We start from the raw sequence: 20,194 nt of genomic DNA, 5'->3' as shown, positions 1-20,194 counted from the left end.
GCAGCCTACCTGCAGCTACAGCTGACCAATCAACTCAGGACAGGTCACCCAAGCTGGAAGTGCACCAATCCTGAGACTGGTTCAGACCCCCCAGTCACTCCCCTGCTCTACCCCAATATATTCCCTGCCCCACTGCTGCCCAAGGTCCCTTCTGGTTCCTGCCTGTTTTACCCACTGTGTTGGATGGACGGGGAAACTGAGTTAACTCGTAAAATTAAAGACTCTTTGCTTTTGCATCTGATCAGGTCTCTTGGTGAAGTGGGGGTTCAGAGTTTGGGTACAACACTGTAAAAGGGTTATAATCCTGCTTGTTTTATATGAGGAAATAGAAATACAGCCAGGTAGAAACTGAATTCAAACACAGGCTTGGGTCATGTGTAGTTGGAGTTTTCTTAAGGCTGCCAACCAGCTCCGGAATAGACATGGTGATTTATTATTAATCAAGGATGCTCAGCCTTTGCTTAGGCTTGTCATACTAGCTCTTTTAACTTAATTTAACTTGTTTCTATTCGTCTATATTTTGCCTTAAGGCTTTTTACCTTTCTTTCATTCTGTATGTCCTCCTTTCCTGTTTCTTCTGTCTGGCTGTCTGGCCCCTGACATCTCACTGGTGCCTCTTTTTCTTTCTTATCCTAAGCCTAAATTCGTCCCCCTACTCTCCCTGCCTATACCTCCTCCCTCACTATTGGCCATTCAGCTTTTTATTAGACCAATCAGGTGCCTTAGGTTAGCAAGGTAAAACAGCAAAACAGCTTTACATAATTAAACAAATGCAATACATCTTTGCATAGTTAAACGAATATTCTCAAACAGTCATGGCAAAGTCTATCATTACTCCTTAGGCCACTAGTGTTTACCAAGGTAGCTGGGAGTACTGGGGGTTTTAAGACTTACTCCTTGTCCACCAAGGGCATGAGTTTCTTACTGCACATAGAGGAAGGGGAATGATGACGCAGTGGCATCGCAGGGTTAGCACAGATGGGTGGAAATGGTAGCTCAGTCAGTCAGCGCTATCTGGGAAGACAGGAAGAACAGAAAGGGTCTGGGCTTGGGTTGGAGCAAAGGCAAAGGGGCAACTGTTCTTCCCAGCAAGAGGCTGGCAATACAGACAGGAACAGGGAAAACATCCACTTTGACTGCTGCTCTTCAGGGTTAGGGTTAGGGTTAGGGTGAAGCTGGGAGCTGGGGAATTGGGATTTCAGAGAGTGGTGAGTACCATGCAAGACCATGAGTGGGAGGAGCTTCAGGGAGATGAGTTTGACTGCTGTGGTCCAGGGGTAATGAACCCCAGCACGGAGGTGGTGACAATGGGAAACCAGAGGAGGAGCACAGGAAGACACTGGAAAATCTGTTGTGATCTGACATAAACTACACTCTACACTGGGGAAGAGTCAGACGTGACTGTAAAGAACCATGAATGTCTAGGAAAGCAGGGCTAAAATGACCTTGCATAAACTACACCCTACACCGGGGAAGAGTCAGATGTGACTGCAAAGAACCATGAATGTCTAGGAAAGCAGGGCTAAAATGACCTTGGGTGACACGGTGAGAAGCCTGGTTCTATTCTAAGCGGTGTCTATGCAATCGGATATGTGAGCACATTCCGGTGACCTAGTTACCTAGCTATAAACACCTCTACTGAAAGGTGAGAAACTGGTTCATTCTTCCCCCCCCCACTACCAAAAAACAAAAAACGACAACAACAACAACAAAAAAACAGACAGTATCTTGCTATGAAGCCTAGGCAGGCTCCAACTTGTAGTAATCCTCCAGCCTCAAGTCTCCTGAATGTTGGGATTATAGACTCAGACAGTCGCACCCAGTTCTGTTCTTTTAAGAAGGATGTTGGGGGGTCTCCATGGAAAGCAATTAAAATATAAAAGATTTCACACGAGAAATTTAACCACAAGTGTTTTTTAAAAACCCAATCACAACCCAAACTATTACTAAGCATCTTTGTTGTTTTTTCTAAAGGATGGAATTAGAATAGGCTTTTGTTTTAGTTACTATAAAGAGGTGATCACATAGAAACTAAGGCTCCCAACTATACTTTATATACTATTTATATGTACATATAAATAGACTTTTGATGTGGCACTTATAACACTAAAATCAAGTCAGTCATTTAAAAATTGTTATTACTAAGGTTGTGAATGAGTTAATTATCTATAAACTTCTACAATATATACAAAAGAAAATAGAACAATTGTGATAGGAATGGTGCCCAAAGCCCCAAACACTCAGAAGAATTACTTGAGTCCAGGATTCAGTCTCAACAGCATGGTGAGACCCCATTTCCTAAAGAGTAACATCACAGCAATAAAAAGACAGGAAGGTCAGAACTCAAGACCAGCTTCTGCTATGTAGTCAGTCTGCCACCAGCTTGGGCTATGTCAAGAGAACCTGTTTCGAAAAACAAACCTTCACTTAGTGTTCAGATTCAAGTCCTGAGACAATGAGAGCGAGTGTGCTCTTTAAAACACTTGTCTTAGACTTGAGTTGCACATCCTATTCCTTGAGTAGTTAATAGATGTGGTTATTTATTCTATTGCTCTTAACTTCTTTACATTGTTCTTTATGTTGCTTCATTTTCCTACCTGTAAAGTTAGGAGAGTGTCATACAAGTGTGCTCTGAGGAAGAGAATTCCCTACAGCAGCTATGGATGTCCCTGCTGCACTTACAAGGACTCTCTGCAGCTCTTAGCAGCAGAAATCAGATTCCTCTGCAGGAGAGCCCAGCAGTCAGCACTGATGATCTCTCAAGTTTTAGGCCTGTGACAATCAGTAAATCAGAGAGCTGGCATTTAACAACCAATGGGAAAGTATTTTCCACTGCTTGCCCATAAACTGCACACCTTGAAATTTATTAATAAAGTATCTCAAAAGAACAGTGGAGTTCTGTGCAGGAAAATATCTGTAAAAAAAGATGATTACGGGAACACTAACTATAGAAGCAAGAGCATAGAGGGTACCTCAGCGGTGTTAGAAGTGAGTTCAAGGACTCAAAGAAGGACACTGCCATTCCAATTAATGTGTCTCCAGGAATTGCATCTGATCAGAAGGGTGTGCTGCTTGCAAAAGAAAGATGAAGGGCCCAGGGCGGGCGTTCACTTGGTTTTTATTCTAAGACAGCACTGACCTCACAGCCTTCCTCAAATGGCTAGTTCTGAGAATGCAGCAGGAGTTCATGGTAGCAACACTTTTACTAGGTGGGAGGAATTAAATATTGTGTAAAAGTTTTGCAAGGTGACGTGTTATAAAAAATTCAAATACAAAGTTTTAGGGTGTTTAACAGAATCAACATTTATAGTGGCTCAAAAGGATATTACATAGACACTTAAAATAAATATCTAACAAGTAGGCATTTATTTATATATTTAGGGCAAGTTCTTACAATGTAGGCCTGGTTGGTCTTAAACTCACAGAATTTTGCCTCTCACATGCTGGGATTAAAGACATGGGTGCCACTGTCCTGGGTCAAGCATGTTTGTATATAAAGTTTAAAAAAACAATTATCTTAAGTTGGAAGCAGTTTTACAATATTAATGAAAATTTAAAAGTTTCCTATTCTAACATGATTGTTATTCCATAGTCCAGAATCTTTATTCAATATGTGTACAATAATTTGCACTAACATACTTGTTCCATAATTTAGAGTCTTTATTTAATGTGTATAATAATTTTAAAAATATGTAATTATAAGTATGTAATTTTAGAATCTGCCCTTTTGCTGGGTATGGTAGCACTCATATTTAATTCTAGTATTAGAGAAGCAGAGGTAGGCAGATCTCTGTGAGTTCAACGACAACCTAGTTTACATAGCTTAGGCCAGCCAGGACTGCATAGTGAGACTCTGTCTAAAAACAAATAAATAAAACCTCATGTCATTTAATAAACTTTTTCATATTGTTCCAGAATATTGGGACTATAAGTTCTTGCCACCATGTCCACATATAATTTAACAAATATATAAGGGATTAGAAATTTTTAAAAAATCTTATGGTTAAAGAGTTTACTAGTTTCAGCCTAAAACTATTTCAATAATTCTTAATTCCATCACAAGGTTATTTTTCTGTATGGCTATAAGACCTTCATTATAAATTAAATTAGCTGTATAGGACTTGATTTTGTCTATAATATACCTGGTATAATTATTATAAAATTACAATCCTGGACAAATATCCTGAAGTAAATATTTTTAGGCACTTTTAAACTGTGTAGGAGTAAGGCCCTTAGAGAAGAGAAATACAAGCGGTAAGTACTCTTGGTTACCCAGGCATCCTATGTGAATAAATGTTTCTCTGTGGTGGGGTAGATGTGGAGCCCAACAGAGTAGCTAGCTGTCTCCCTGAAGAGCAAGAGATCAGAGCTGCTGAGCAGACAAGGGCTTGTGTGGTGGAATACTCAAGAAGCTGCTGGTTAGAGGCCAGGACACCTGTGGACTGCAGAGAGCTCCTCTAGGTTTCTGTGCTAGTTTCCTGTGCTCAGCCACAGGGGGAAGCTCCAGAGAGGCTCACAGGAAGAGAGGATTCTGGTGGTGAGGGTGAAGGAGAGAGGACTGACCAGAAAAATGCAGCTGCATGGGTGTGTGGAGACTACTGGGGCTGCAGAGTGGAGCAGGCTCAACAGCTGAGGTGGCCAGTTAAGGCCATGCATTGGAGAAAGAATCAAGAGCTGCACTAGACAGCTAACATTTAAAAGAGAGGCATAGGGAATGGTCATTCACACCTGTGGTTTTAGCACTTCAAACATTGAGACAGGAGAATTCCAAGTTTGAGGCAGCCTAAGTTGCTTAGCGAGAAAACAAAGGCAACATGAAACAGAACAACTCGAATCTGACCCAAGCAGCATCTGGTGGGGACTTGGCAAGCAATAGCTCTTCTTGGAAGGAGACAACAGGACCCAGACTCCACACAGGGTATCATCCACGACAGCCATCACACAATAAAACATGGTTAGATGTGTCACTAAAGTGACAAAGCAACAATTAACAAAGATGGGGAAAATCTGTTATCAGAGTCTGGATATGCACAGTGACTTTAAGAGGGCTTTAAAATGCAAAGATTTAAAGGATATTCTAGCACTGTCTCTCCAGAAGCCCTAACCCACTCCACAGTACTTTCTCCCTCTCTTAAAGTCTGTGCTTATTTCCGATTAAAATTAGGAAAAAAAAAAAAAAAAAACCACTCCAACTTTGCTATATTGAAAACAAAACAAAACAAAAACCAAGCAAGGATCTGGAGATTTAGCTCAGTTGGTAAACTGGGCAGCGACTGTGCAGGAAACTCTGGGTTTGACCCCCAAGCGCTGCATAAACGAGGCATGGTGGTGTATGCCTACAATCTCAGTGCTCAGAAGGTGGAGGTGGGAGGGTTAGCAGCTCAAGGGTATCTGTGGCTGAACAGTGAGTGCTAGACCCACCTGGGGTACTGAGGCCCACCGGGACAAACAGATTTAAAGGGAAAGACTGTCAGAATGTCCACAAAGAAATATATGGAAGCAATTCTTTTGAAATGGAGAGTCATTTGAAATGGAGTCTTCACATGATAACTGAAATTTAAAATTCACAAGTGTACTCAACAGATGATGGATATTGTAGAAGCTGTTCCAGCTGAGGGACAGGTAAAAGATCCAAATGGGAATGCTTGGGATAACACTGCTAAGGTACGAGCATAGGTGCCTCCCAAGTATTCCTGTGAGGGAGGCATACCCTCCATCTGGAGATGCTGGGTGGCGGTTTTTCACAAGGTGAGTTCCACGGGGAGGTCACAGGCCCCCAGGAGGGAATAGGAGGGACCGAGGAGCTCAGTGCTTGTCTGACATGCACAAAACCCAGGTTTGATACTTAGAAGCACAAATGCAAATTTTATTTTACCTTTAGTGTCCATTTACATATTTGCTTAGTTGAGACAGAGTCCTACAGCTTACTACATAGATCAGGCTGTCTTGAACTCACAGAGATCAAGACAGTGCAGAGGGGAGTGCTGGTGTGCTCACACTACAGAGAGAGGGGACACTGCAGAGGGGAAGAACTGTTGTACAGATACAGCTGCTTTGCTGTCTCAGTACTGAGGCAGACCTAACTTTTTTATAGGATGCTAATTTTACTTGAAAGAACAACTACAAATAAAACTATAGTTATCTGGGTATTTGGCACATGTTTTCTCAAAGGAGACTGAAATGAGCCTGTCACTTCAAAAAAAGCAAATGCCAGTATTTGTTGCCAGTGATAAATCTGGAGTTTTGAGTAAAAATTAGAATTTTGGAAAATTCGTGTCTAACACTATGACTCTGATAGCTTCCTAATACTTACAGAGTTTTCTGATGAGACTGATGGTGATATTAATGAATGTGATGTGATTTTTAAATATCATACAATGAAGTGTGTTAACATTTGGGAATTTTACATAGAGCAGAAAACCAATCTCATCCAATTCATCCACACTCAATGTTATGAAATGACAAACAGGTAAAGACTCCATCCAAAGTCCACAGTGGACTAACAGGTTCTAAGACCCCTGAACATGAGCAGTTATTCTCATAACCCACACTCTAGCTAAGGAGCTGTCATGGATACCTGGTAGAATACCAAGAAGAATTTGAGCAGGCCGGGTGGTGCAGGCCTGTAGACCTCGGTAGCTGGGAAGCTGGCTGAGGAGGTCAAGTTTAAGGCTTCCTCTTCTACAGACCAATTCGAGGTCAGTCTGGCAGCTCAAAACACAAAGTATAAAAAGGGTTGCAGGGGTAGCTCAATAGCACAGTATTTATTGCCTGGCAAGTTCAAGACCCAACTCCTATTACCAAAGTAAATAAATGAATATACATTGTTCTGAAAAGACTATCAAGAATATCCTACCTTTTAAATACATATCTGTGTGAAGACAAACTTCTTTCAACCTAAACAACATTCTACAGAATTTGCATGCAGAAGCAGATGTGAGACTCTAGCTTCCTCAGCTAAACCAGATGCTAAGAGACATGCAAAAATCTTAGCATAGCAACAATCTTTAGCACTATATTTCTGAGATTACAGATATGTTTTTTAACACATGTAATTTGAGTTAATATGTAATAGCTTCATTATTGTTTTGAAATGAATATATACATACATACATACATACACCTGCACACATATATATTTGGGGGAGCTGACTTTAAGTTTTTGAGACAGAGTCTCCTATGTATCCTTGGCTAGCATGGAACTCACTATGTAGACCAGGCTAGCCTTGAACTCACAGAGATCCACTTGCCTCTGCCTCCTAAGTTCTGTAATTAAAACTGTACATCCTTAGCTTGAACAACTATTTTAATGTCCATTTTAGTTTCTACTATGAAAAATATCAACAGATATAATTCACATAAATAATAGGTCTTTATGGTCCTCTGTGGCTTAAGAGTATAAAGAGGTCTTGTGATCAAAGTGTTTGAAATCTTTGTTTAGAAAAAAAAAACCCTAAAATAATGCAGAAACATACAGCTAAAGAGTCAGTAGAAGGAATAGAACACAAAGTATGAAATGTATTCAGATCACCGGGCAGTAGTGGCACATGCCTTTAATCCCAGCACTCGGGAAGCAGAGGCTGGCGGATCTCTGTTGAGTTCGAACCAGCTTGGTCTACAAGAGCTAGTTCCAAGACAGCCTCCAAAGCCACAGAGAAACCCTGTCTAGAAAAACAAAAATAAAAACAAACAAAAAAACTAAGGATGTGCAAAGAAGTCACATGGAGCCTACTACCCATAAGCATGTCTGAGAGAGAGGTTTAATGGAAGTGTTCTGCATAGCTGAATAATGACAATCTCAGAAGCCATGGGTGATCAAATAAAAACCCCATGCCAGGTGTGGTATATTCCCTCCGAGTTAGTTGGTCAGGAGGCCTCAGCAACCCCCCGAATATTACAGTGGTCTTGGCACCCACCTTTGTAGCAAGACAAAGAGAAATTGAGCTGAGATTGAACTGGAAGGTTCCTCCTTGCCTGGCAGATTGCCAGGGACCAGAAGAGGCTGTCATGTGGGCAGGTGAGGGAGAAAGGTCATAGCCATCTTACCAACTCTATATGATGTATGCTGCAATACCAACCTACCCGGCAAGACATGCTCCTGGCGCAATATGAGTATTATGAGGAAACCATCTGCTTTTGATTGGATTTGAGGCTCCTTCATAGGAGGGAATTCATGCCTGGTACTGTGTAAACCCAGTCAAAAGCATATGGCTGAGAAGGTCACAGAGACCCTTTCCCTCTCTTGGAAACCCTGGATCCTGGGAGAAGTCATTGTCTTCAGTGCTGTAGTTACTGTGAATAACCCATGCTTCAGTGGACAGCTCAAGATGAAGGCCCTGCTTAAATTCAGTGGGTCACAAAACAAAAAGAACAACTGAAAGGCATGAGGAGAGGGCTTCGTGAGGGTTGGGGTGGGGATATGAGAGGAGAGGATGGGGTGAGTGTGATCAGAATGCATTGCATACATGTGTGAAACCGTCAAAGAAGAAATTTTCTAACAAGGAAGTGTAATTCACAACACTACCAGGACTGCTATGATTCTTTTCATTTTATCTTTATTTCCCTTCCCTTTCCCTTCCTTCCCTTACTTTTGTGTAAATTAAATGTATTTTAAAAGGTTTCTCATTGTTTCTGGTTTAATTACTTTGTTTTCATTTTTGAGACAAGGTGTTAGTATATAACCTGGAATTTACTAGCAGACCAGGATGTCATCAAACTTAAGAGTGTTGCCTTTGGATGTGACACTGTGTCTATCTGAAAAGCATCTTATTGCTTCAATTGATATTTCTTTTGTTATTGGGCATTTCCCCTAGTGCTCACAGGTATTTCCTTCTGGTTCAACTTTCTATATCCACTGCCCATTTATCCATGTATCAAAAGGTTTCATTGCTTTTCTAACTGAGTAGCAAATACTCTGAATATAAATCCTGATGTATGTCTCTCTGCTTTATATTAATCAAATAAGACTAATACTTCTCAAAACAGAATTCAAATTAAGTGCTTGAAATTATAATTATTCTATCTCATCAAACTAAGATGCTATTATTTTCTGTACCTGTAAGAAAAAAGAAAACCCTCCTCCAATTACAACTGTAAGATGTCATCAGTTGTAAGGAGTGTCATGATTTCAGAGACATTAATTAGTGCAAAAGTGTTGACTACCAGAATGGATGAGCTGCAATTGTTATAGGTGTATCAGCCAAGAAGTGAACTATTTTCAATTAAATCTTTTCCACTATTTATGCTAATTTATATTACTGACTCCTGGATGCCCACTTCTCTTTCTAGCCATATAAATATCTCAGTTGATTACTGTTATTAGTAAGTCAGTTTCTTACTCAGAACTAAATGAGTTACAGACATAACATGAAAAAATTGAAGCCTCCACATCTAAATTCAATGGGATGGGAGCCAGCTTGAGGTAGCCAACAGTCTTGACCTCTCTAATTAAATATTTATTGGGAATCCTGTTATATATTAGATGCTGAGCTGTGAGTCACTGATGAAGATGATGGGATAAACCCCAAAACTGTTGAGGGGTTCCAATCTGTACTAAAGCATAGACAGTGAACCAGGAGATAAGGAAGTGCCAATAGGTAAGGGGCATTCTTTCCTTAAAATTAAAATTTAACCAGTCCTATACATATAAATGTTGCTTGTGCATGCCACCATCTCCAGAACTGGGGGGGGGGGAACGAAGTACAAGTGAGTGTTTAAGGGCAGCCTGGGCTACATAATGAGATTATACCTCAAATAAACACAAGAAAACCTGAAAAAACAAAGCAAAACTCCTCCATCTCACCCCCTCCCCTTCTTTCCAGGTCACTCCATCCTCAACAGCACTCACTGATCTGCTGCTATATCTCTAAAAAGTAATTTGGGTTTTCTAGAATAGTACAGAAAGCCCCCTACACTGCAGGGCTCAAAATTCAAACACACAGGTTTAAACTGCAAACTGGATGAGAGGAGACTACTATATTCTCCATCCATAAAGCCTTTTCCTCATAGGAATTTAAAGTTCATACATGTTGTGTATATATTTTTTAATTTTTTATTCATGTCTGTGTATGTTTGCCTCATGAGTGGAATTACCTATGGAGTCAGAAGAGGGTGTTATATTCTCTGCAGCTGGAGTTACAGACAGTTGTGAGCTGTTCAACGTGGTTCTGGGAACTGAACTCAGGTTCTCTAGAAGTGCAGCAAATGCTCTTAACTGTTGAGCCATTTCTCCAGCCCCATATTGTGTGTATCAACAGTAGGTACACATTTAACTTTTCAAAACATTGCCACACTATATATATAGTCCTTCATATTACGACCAGCAGTGCGGAAAGTTCTAGTCCCTCCACATTCTCACCAACAATTGGTATGGCTGGTGTTTTGAATTTTTGCTATTCTAATGGGTGTGAAGTTGTACTTCATTGGGACTGTAATGTGCATTTCTCTAATGACTAGTTATACTGAGCATCTTCCCACGAGCTTATTTCCTGTCTGTGTATCTTCTTTGGTAAAGTGATAACATCTTTGCTCATTTTTATTGGCTTGATTTTTATTATCAAACTTCAAGAACTTTAAAAATATTCTGATATTCTGATTATGAGACCATTGATACATTGAACAACATGGATAAACTTCCAAATAATCATGCTGAGGAAGGCCAGGCATGTCTAACTGACTCCCTAAAGAAAATATTAGGAGGTGTAAACTACCTCACATTTTGCATTCTTTTCTCTCTTCTCTTTGCTTTATTCTGTAGGGAGGATTTCCTAGACACTATGTTGCTTTCCGAGACCTTTCCATCTCAGCTGGTAAGCTCCATTCCAAGGACTGGACACTGGCTTTCTCTATTTTCCTGTGACCTGAGGAGTAGTGAGGAGTGGGGTAAGGGCAGGGCTACCGCCAGACTTTATGGGGGTTGCAGTCTGCTTTTTCCCTTGTTTAATCAAGTGATCTTTTATTGACGTAATTTTCCTTGTCGTTCTTAAGCAGCTGAGCATTCCGCTGTATCACTCTTGATGTCATCCATGAAGTCATGAGGCAGCAACATTGAACCCTGCAGCCCAAGAACAGGCAATCCCTAGAATCTCTCCCTAGAATCTCTAAGAGTTCCAGGCAGTTGCCTAGATAAAGTCTGTCAGGCAAGGTGGACAAGCTCATTAAAAGGACTTTCCCCACTCTGTTTAACATTTGTTTCTGTTTTCACTGCCTCTGAGCAGTATTTTTAGTTTTGAGGGCTTTGGTGATCATGGCGGAGGCAGAAGGTGCCATCTCAATCCTGGACTGCCTGTCCTAAATGGTCACCTCACTGTAATGCTTAGATTTCTCTGGCTGCTAGCCATCTTGGTGATGCTGTCATCAACTCTGGCAGAGGAGGCACTGCCTTCTGCTGGTGTACCTTCACCATCCACTTTGTCATCTTTGGGTTGACTTGGCTGACACAGCAGAGGCAGCTGGCATAAGACAGGTATCGCTGCCAGTGTAACACATGATGAGAGCTGCACCTTGGCCTTCTCCACACTGGAATCTGAACAGCCATTGTGTTGTTAGCTTTTAAAGATTCCTGCAGGCCCTGTGCTATGCTTCCTTGCCTAGTTAGGGTATGATATACTCCAATTCTAAAGGAGTGTCTTCTGAGCTTTGGGCCACTCAGTTCATTCAGCACAGAGCCCAGAAAATGGTGGGCTTTGCTGAGGCCACAAGTTCCCCTGCAATAAATTAATAGCAGTCCTCTTTTCGAGGACTCATCAAACTCTGCCATTTCCTGCTGAGTATCAGGAAGAAGTCTTGTAGTCTGCCAGCTGACTGTCCTACCTAGGACAGCTTCTCGGGATGTAGGTGAGTCAGATGTCACTGAGGCACATAAGAATTGAATATTTATCATTTCCTCAGCCACTAGTTTTCTGTATGTATGTCTTTTGGGGATTGTTATTGGTACAGTTCTGCTTGAATTTTACTAATTCTCACCCGCTTGGCTGAGGAAGGAATTCTTTACTAGGCAGGATTCAACCAGAGTCGCTCAATAATTCTTTAATTACATCATCCTGCTCAGTATATGAAACCTCTGATCTAACTAAGCAAGTATACTTGAGTGCTTCAGAACTGGTCTAGAGGGTCTCATGAGATGGCTCAGCACTTAAGAGCACTGGTTGCTCTTCCAGAGGACCCTAGTTTGGTTCCCAGTATCCACATGAGGCTGACAAACATCTGTTAACTCCAGTTCCTGGAGATTCAATATCCTCTTCTAGCCTCCACGAACATCAGGCATGTGGTATACAGACGCACATGAAGGCAAACACTCATACACATAAAATACAACCAATCCTTAAAAAGAAAAAAAGAAAAAAAAAAAGGAAGAAAGAAATGTCTATCTGGACACTGCTTGCCCTTCAAAGCTCAGGTCAAAGTCTGACTGCTCATTTAAATTGAGGTTCTGCACTGTGTTAATCACCATGACCGCACACATTCCTTTGTGTTGTTTATTCATAATCATGCATCTCCATTCTCCACCTGACAGTGATGATAAGGAAGCCTTTAGAGAGCTCTAGTCAAAGCTGCTAAGAGCTATCCTTCAACTGTTTCCTCTAGACAGAGGAGTCCCATGAATGAACCTGCTTGTGCAGTTGGACAGCTGGTATGAATTCAGATCTCCTAGACTGGGAAGCCCTTTGAGCAAAGAGGCACATGGGATAGAAATTTAGATCTCATGGACTCTGAAGCCTACCTTTAGCTGCTATATTAATTTTTAGCTTCTGGTTGCCAGGAACTGGCTCTTCCAATTTTACACCAATTCACTACTAAGATGTGGCTATTAGGCACCACTGTATAGGGACTACAACTATAAAACAGAGCTGACTAAGTTCACTGTAAAATCATACAGACTAATAATGAACACAAAAACAGTTGTATAAATAAAGTGTACAGCCGGGTGGTGATGGCTCATGCCTTTAATCCCAGCACTCGGGAAGTAGAGGCAGGCAGATCTCTGTGAGTTCAAGACCAGCCTGGTCTACAAGAGCTAGTTCCAGGACAGCCTCCAAAAACACAAAGAAACTCCATCTTGAAAAACCAAAACCAAAAAAAAAAAAAAAAAAAAAAAAAAAAAGTGTACAGGGCTGGAGACATAGCTCAGCTATTAAAGGCTAAGCTTATAACCAAAAATATACATGAAATGTACATAGATCATAATACTAATAAGATAGATAACTCTTGGGTGGTATATTGCTTATTTACTACATATAAACATTTTTGCATTATACATAATCATTTAGTTCTTACAATAACTCATAGGTGGCTATTATGATTACTATCCCACCTCTCAGATGAAGAAATTGAGCTTTGGATGGATCAAGTGGCTTCTCAAAGTTAGGAAACTATTGAGTCTGTGCTCCCCATGTCTAGACAGTGTCTTTTGTGGGAAGTCATGCTAGAGAAAGCTAAAGGAAATCTTTATTGATAAACTGTATTTAAAGATCTAAGGCTAAGCAGAGTATGGACTCAGACAGTAAATACAATGATTACATAAGGAAGATTATGTAATGAAGAAGAACTCCTGCCATCTGTACCTCTTCTGATCCTGGAAATGGTCCATTATTTCCATGGTTTATGTAACAGGTCATGTTGCAACATCCAGGTCTTACCTTGAGTCTCCAAAGAATGGCTTAGCTTGTTGTTTTCTTAACTAAAGGTCATAACCCTCTGGGGAGTCATGAAATCAATTCTGTTGGTCTCAACAACATTTAGAAATAGAAACAGGAAAAAGAAAAACAAAACAAAAAAAAAAAAAAAAAAAAAAACCCACACCCAGAAAACATGGGTGCACAGCTCCCATGATGAAGCTAACCACTGACTCCTGGTCTTGTTTTATATGTGCACATACTGTCTACACATGCTGATCCATGCAGTAAACTGCACTTTTGTAGAAACATCTTTTTAAAAATAAAACATGGCAAAACAAGAAACACACTCTTAAAGAAGATGAGGAGGAAAATGAGAGATTCTGGATAGGACTGTGGACTTGGAGGAAAAAGAGAGCCAAACTTACAAATCTTCTGAAAAGCCAAAACCAAGCTGAGTGTGGCAGCGCTAATCGGTCTGTACCACAGCAGTCAGGGCACTGCAGCAGAAGGGCAGCAAGACCTCATCTTGAAAGGGCCATAATAGCAGTGACAGCAATACATGTTCAAAGTCACATTTATTGATTGTGTATGTATGTGCACTTGGGTGCATGCTGTGTACCTGTGTGTGAGTGTGTGTGTGAATGTGAGTGTGTGTATGAATGTGAGTGTGTGTGTGTGTGTATGAATATGAGAGAGTGTGTGTGTGTGTGAAGGTGTGTGTGTGTGTGAGAGTCTGTGAGAGTGTGAGTGTGTATGAGAGAGAGAGAGAGAGAGAGAGAGATGGGGTGGTGTAAAGCAATAGGAGGACAGCCTTCAGAAGTTATTTCTCTCCTTCCACCATGTGGAGCTCAGCAATCAAACTCAGGTTCCTAGGCTTGGTGGGGAGTGTCTAAACCTACTGAGCTATCTCATGGTCCAATAATAAATTTTACAAATAAAAAAGGAAGGGGGAGCTGGAGAGATAGCTCAGTGGTTAAGAGCACTGGCAGCTCTTGCAGAAGTCACGAGTACAATTCCTAGCAATTGCATGGTGGTTCAAAAACCTTCTGTAATGGGATCTGATACCCTCTTCTGGTGTGCAGGCATACATGTCCTAGGTCTCTGCTCCGTTCAAAGTGGGACTGCTTTTACTCACTCACCTTGGTCCTCAAGCTTCCCATGTGCTGGGATTATGGGTGTGTACCATCATGCCGGTGTTTTTGCCTTTTAAATATTTAAATCTCATGCTAAAATGCCACTTGAATAAGATTTTCATACTGAAGGAAAGATCTATAGCTAGATCCAGGGCTGCTGACTCTAGCTCCTGGTGTATCGAAAATCCTGGACCATGTCTCCATGTCTCTACCCGAGTGACTCTTCAGGACCTCAAAGCCACAAGCCCTTCAGCACCAAAGGCTGCTAGATTCCCAAGAATCCATGATGAGACAGAACATAAGTCAGCGAGCAAGGATCCCAGGCTACTGGATGGTGGTGGTAGATGGAAAAGAGAGCAGACAGCTTAGAGAGTGGTTGGGGACTTATGAGAACCATGTGCTCCCTGGCCAGGAGTTCCTCTAGAGTTCTCATTGCCTGGGAGAACACCCATGTTCTCTCACAGCCTACAATATCAGATACTTGGAATGACAGTCAACGTGGCTTAATTTGCCTTTTGTAATTTATAAAGAAATATAATATGAACCACACATATAATTTCAAGTTTTCTACTTAACTTTCTTCTGTTTAAGCCATGTATCTTGTTACTCAGAAGACTGAAGCAAGAAGAATGCTTGAGTGAGGTCAGCCTGGACTACTAGTAAGTTCTAGGACAGCCTGAGCTATGATTTGAGGTCCTGGTAATGTGAAAACCTATTGCAATCTCCTCAATAAAATTACAACAACATCAAAACCCCAAACCAAAAACAAAGCACAAAAAAACAATTATAAGTGAAAAGAAGTTTCTATTCACCCTGGGGAGGCTGAGGTAGGATTAGGAGTTTGAGGCCAACTGGAGCCACAAAATGAGAAAAACAGAACAAAACAGGCAATTTTTTTCATAAACTTTTCCATTTAATTAAAAATATCCAACATGTCAATCATTTTAACATGAAATTCAATATAAAACTTGAGATAATTTACCTTTTATTTTTATTATGTGCTCTTTTCAAACCCTTACAGCATGTTTGTGTGTGTGTGAGTGTGAATGTGTGTGTTTGTATGTGAGCACATGTGTGAGTGTGAATGCGTGTGAGTATGTGCATGTGAGTGTAAGTGTGAGTGTGTGTGTGAGTGAGTATGTGTGTGTGTGTGTGTGTGTGTATACATGCACATGTGGAAGCCAAAGAACAAACTGAGCTGTCATTCATCTTGCTTTGTGAGACAGGGTCCCTCTCAATGGCTAGAGAGCTATGCTGATTGGTCAGGGTGTCAGGAACCTGCCTGTCACTGACTCTTCAACACTGTCATTACAAGCATGTGGCACCATGTCCAGTTTTGTCTGTTTTTTCCCCAGGTGCATCCTGGGGATGGAACTCGGGTCCTCAGGCCTGTGTGACTAGACTTTATAAACTAAGTCCATCTCCCCAACCCTTCCAGCAATCAAAACTTAGACTAACCACATGTCAAGTAGCTATCATTATTGTGCAACACAGAACTAATTAATAAACACTTGTATTCCTAAGAAGCTCCTAAATTGCTTTTCCATCTCTGCAGACCCTGCTCCTTAGGGTAGGCCTGAGGCAAATAGAAAAACAGGGAGAAGGGACTTTTCCTCTGATGGAGGCGCAGGGGCCTCTCACCTTGGGATCTGGTTTAAGTCTCTTAATTAGAATTTCCAGACTACCCGCAATGAACTACATCTTTTTTCTAAAAAATATCTTCTAAGTAAGATTATGAACCATATGTACAGTAAAAACATATGCCTTTACCTGTGGACTATGGATAGGAAGAATACTTTTTACCTTTAAAAATGTTACTATGTTTGAAAATCTGTTTTCAAGTTGTGCTTTGCATGCTCATGTATGCCTCGGTGCATTAGGAGGTTTGAACTCAGGTCACCAGGCTTGGCATAGCACCTTTGCTAAACCATCTCTCCAGCCTCCTGTGTTTCACAATGTACCCCATAAAGCGCCTTAAAAACCTCAGTTACTAAGATAAGTTCTTTAGATACAAATAAGTGTAACAAAAAATAATTTAAAAGAAGCAAAAGGAAAAAAGCAAGTGTAACAAAACAAGATAATTTAATTTTTTAAATCCCCTGAACAAAGTAACTCTAAAAGCCACCAAAACCATATGTATGTGTGCATGTATATGTGTGTATGTATGAATGTATGAATGTATGAATGTATGTATGTATGTATGTATGTATGTATGTATATCTTGTCAAAACACAAGACAGAAGGAAGCACTCACTTTGGGTGTGTACAACCACTCCTGAAAGCTGCGGCATTCTAAGCTCCTCCTACTCTTTCCCTCTAAAACCACTTAAATCTCAACAAGTATTTTATTTATTTATTTTGAGGTCAAGCCTCACTATGAAGCTCAGGCTGTCCCAATACTCACTGTGTAAATCAAGCTGGCCTCAAACTCAGAGAGACCTGCCTGTTTAGTTCTAGGATGAAAGGCGTGTGCCACTCACCACACCCACCCTAGCATGTGTTATTTTTGTTCTTCATAAATTCCACACTTCACTTAATAAACATTGACTTGGCTTTATACTAATGGGTCCTGAAATTATTTTCTGTATGGAGAGTCAAGACCATGGGCTCCCCTCAGTGGGCTCTCTGAAGAGAGCTCAGCTGTGCAGCAGGCAATGCTCGTGAGCTGAGTCTCCCTTGGCAGCCCCCTCGGGTACATCTTCAGCCCTGTCACACACATCATCTTCTCCCCAGCAGCGGGATCCGTATCCCAGGCATTTTAGTCACTCCTCAGCTCTTGGCTATGATCCAGCATGGTATTTGGACATTTGAAACTGAATGCCTTCTCAAAGCTCATCTAAACTACCTACATAATCTTCTTCCCAAAATAAACTATGGGAATTAACCTGTTTTTACCAGCAACCTAAGTTCAAAACTTCAAAATCAAATTCTTACATTTCCTTTATTCTGCCAATTCCTCGTTATTCTTCCTTCAAGTTCTTCTTCACTGGCCATTTCCTGCTGCTGATCTGTCCATGACACTATCAGCCAGTACAGGATCTAGTGCCCTCCCTCCTCAGTGACTCGGTGGTACCTGAATTGCTCCTACCCCACCTCTGTCCTATACCATTCCAACCTTACTGGGGATAAGAATCTGGAGATCAAATTCACCTATCTCCTGGAAGAGCCTTTAAAAAAAGGAGGGGGAGAGGAGGAGCAGACAATCTTATTTAGCATCTCCTGAAAATGTCTCATCCGTGTTTTATATTTCTTCCCAGCAAGGATACCCTTACTCCAGCTATGATATATATTTATTTATATCACACACACACACACACACACACACACACACACACACACACACACACACACACACACACACTTTTGTGGGGGGTGGAAATGATCTCATTTAATAGCCAGACCTCGGTACTTGCTATATAGACATTTGCCTCAGGGATCCATGTGTCTCTGATGGGAGATGTCATTCTGTATATGTTTCTCATACTGGTTAATAAATAAAGCACTGTTGGCCAATAGGAAAGGAAGATAGGAGGGACTAGGAGACAAGGAGGAAATAGGAAGTAGTAAGGAGGAGTCAAGATGGAGAGTCTGGAGAAAGCAGTATGCCGCCGGCTCCCCGGTAAGAGAAATACATAGATCAGCAGAAATGGGTTAATAATTAAGGCAGAGCTAGCCGATAAGAAACAAGTAACCGGGTCAACAGTATTGTATCAAATACAGAGTCTCTGTGTATTATTTGGGGCTGGCGGCGTGGCGGCGGGACAAGACCAGCGACGACAGGCGAAAAAACCGTACACCTTACATGTCTCTACTTTCCAAGTGCTGGGATTAAAGACCTATACTACCATACTCAGCTCTCAACATCTCAAAAAGCACTTCTATGTTAGGCACTGCCCCAAGGACTGGAGACAAAATGAATACTCCTAATTTCAGGTTTCCCCAATTTGAGAAATCTTCGCAGCTGGATATGATGGCTCTCCCTGTAATCCCAACTCTTGGAAGGTGGGAACAAGAAGGTCAAGGGGTCAAGGTCACATCCTCCTCTGCTACAGAGTGAGCCCAAAGACTGCCTGAGATATATGAAACTGTCTCAAAACAATAAAAAAAGTTTCTTTCATATGTCCATATAATAGCAATTTCTCATTACTTTTTAAAAAGTTTAATTAATTTATTTTTACAGCTGGACCGCAGTTTACCCCCACTCTTCTCCTTCAATTCCCTTCCCCCAAGTTGTTTCTTATACAGCAGCCTATAACATTCAACCCTTAGAACTCGAAGCATCGTGTTGCAATTATTAACCTTTTCATAAACACCCATCTTCCCAAATAACATGGTTTTCTTCCAAGCATGAAGTGGGGTCATGCTGAGAAGCAAAGGGTACTAAATGTGCACCTGACAAATACCTGTGAAGAGAGAAGGGCCTGTGGGGCATCAGGAGCTCTAGCCCAGTGGCTGAGGCCTAGAATACAAGCTACTCAAGAGGCTGAGGCAGAAGGACCACAATCAATAGGACCACAGAGAAGAGGGTCCTACTTAGAAAAGGGTCTGTTCCCCTGCTCCCATCAGTAGACAGGCCAGTTAGGGTCAGAGGTCTGCAAGGATGCCAAGGATGCTGGATGAACTAGGAAACTTTCATTTTTCCATTTGCAAAGAAGTTTAGAATTTGCAACATGTTATGCTGACTTCAGGACTTCTGCAACCTAAATTAGATCATCAACTTAAAAAAAAAAGTCCTTCCTTGCCAAGTGTGGTGGCACATGCCTTCAGTTTCAGCTTTCAGGTGGATCTGTGAGTTCAAAGTCAGCCTGATCTACATAAAGAGAGACTCTGCCCCCCAAAAAACAAAAACCAAACAAGAAAATCCTTTCTTGATCATATTGGAAAAATATATCTAACAAACATACAATATCAAATTTAAAAGTAAGGACTGGGCCAGCGAGACAGTTCAATGGGTAGAGGTGCTTGCTGCTAGGCCTGATCAGAGTTGGCTCCTCAGAGCCAACACGGTGGATGAGGAGAAGAATCCCAAAAGTTGTCCCCTGCCTCCACATGTGCCCTGCGGCATGTGCAGTATGTGCGGAAAGACTTACCACATGTTGTGCTCGAAAACTTTGGCTGGATCAGTTAAAATCCTTGACCCCAGAGGGGCCACCGGGTGGACACCACTCTGGCATCTGTGTGGCACCTTCCCTTGCCTCAGACGACAAATACAATTTCTCCAAATCACATTCATCCTAAAAAAGACCTGCAAAGTCACAAACAGTTAACTAGTTAGTCAACAAGGACAAGAGCAGTTTGCCTTAACCAAGCAGACACAATAAAAAAAGAAAGCCACAGATGAATTTCTTTGATGAATATAGATGTAAAAATTCTCAACAAAATAGATGCAAACCTAATTAAGGGAAACAATAAGAAGATTATACGTTACGACCAAATGGGCTTCAT

At 41.2% G+C, this 20,194-nt stretch overlaps 1 protein-coding gene across 1 annotated transcript in view; it reads right to left on the bottom strand.

Annotated features, from left to right (window-relative positions):
* Mettl8 (methyltransferase 8, methylcytidine) overlaps nt 1-19,985 on the bottom strand; it is a 50,900-nt gene extending 30,915 nt beyond the window's left edge. The window contains exon 1 of the mRNA XM_051184506.1: nt 19,840-19,985. Coding sequence (XP_051040463.1) covers nt 19,840-19,982 — 143 coding nt within the window. The 5' untranslated portion in view covers nt 19,983-19,985. The remainder of the gene's footprint in view (nt 1-19,839) is intronic.
* Nucleotides 19,986-20,194: the final 209 nt, after the last annotated feature.

The sequence above is a fragment of the Phodopus roborovskii genome, unplaced genomic scaffold (genome assembly GCF_943737965.1).
Source record: "Phodopus roborovskii unplaced genomic scaffold, PHOROB, whole genome shotgun sequence".
Classification (NCBI taxonomy): Eukaryota; Metazoa; Chordata; class Mammalia; order Rodentia; family Cricetidae; genus Phodopus; species Phodopus roborovskii.
The sequence above is the reverse complement of the archived record's forward strand: the minus strand, read 5'-3'. Positions and strand labels throughout refer to the sequence as shown.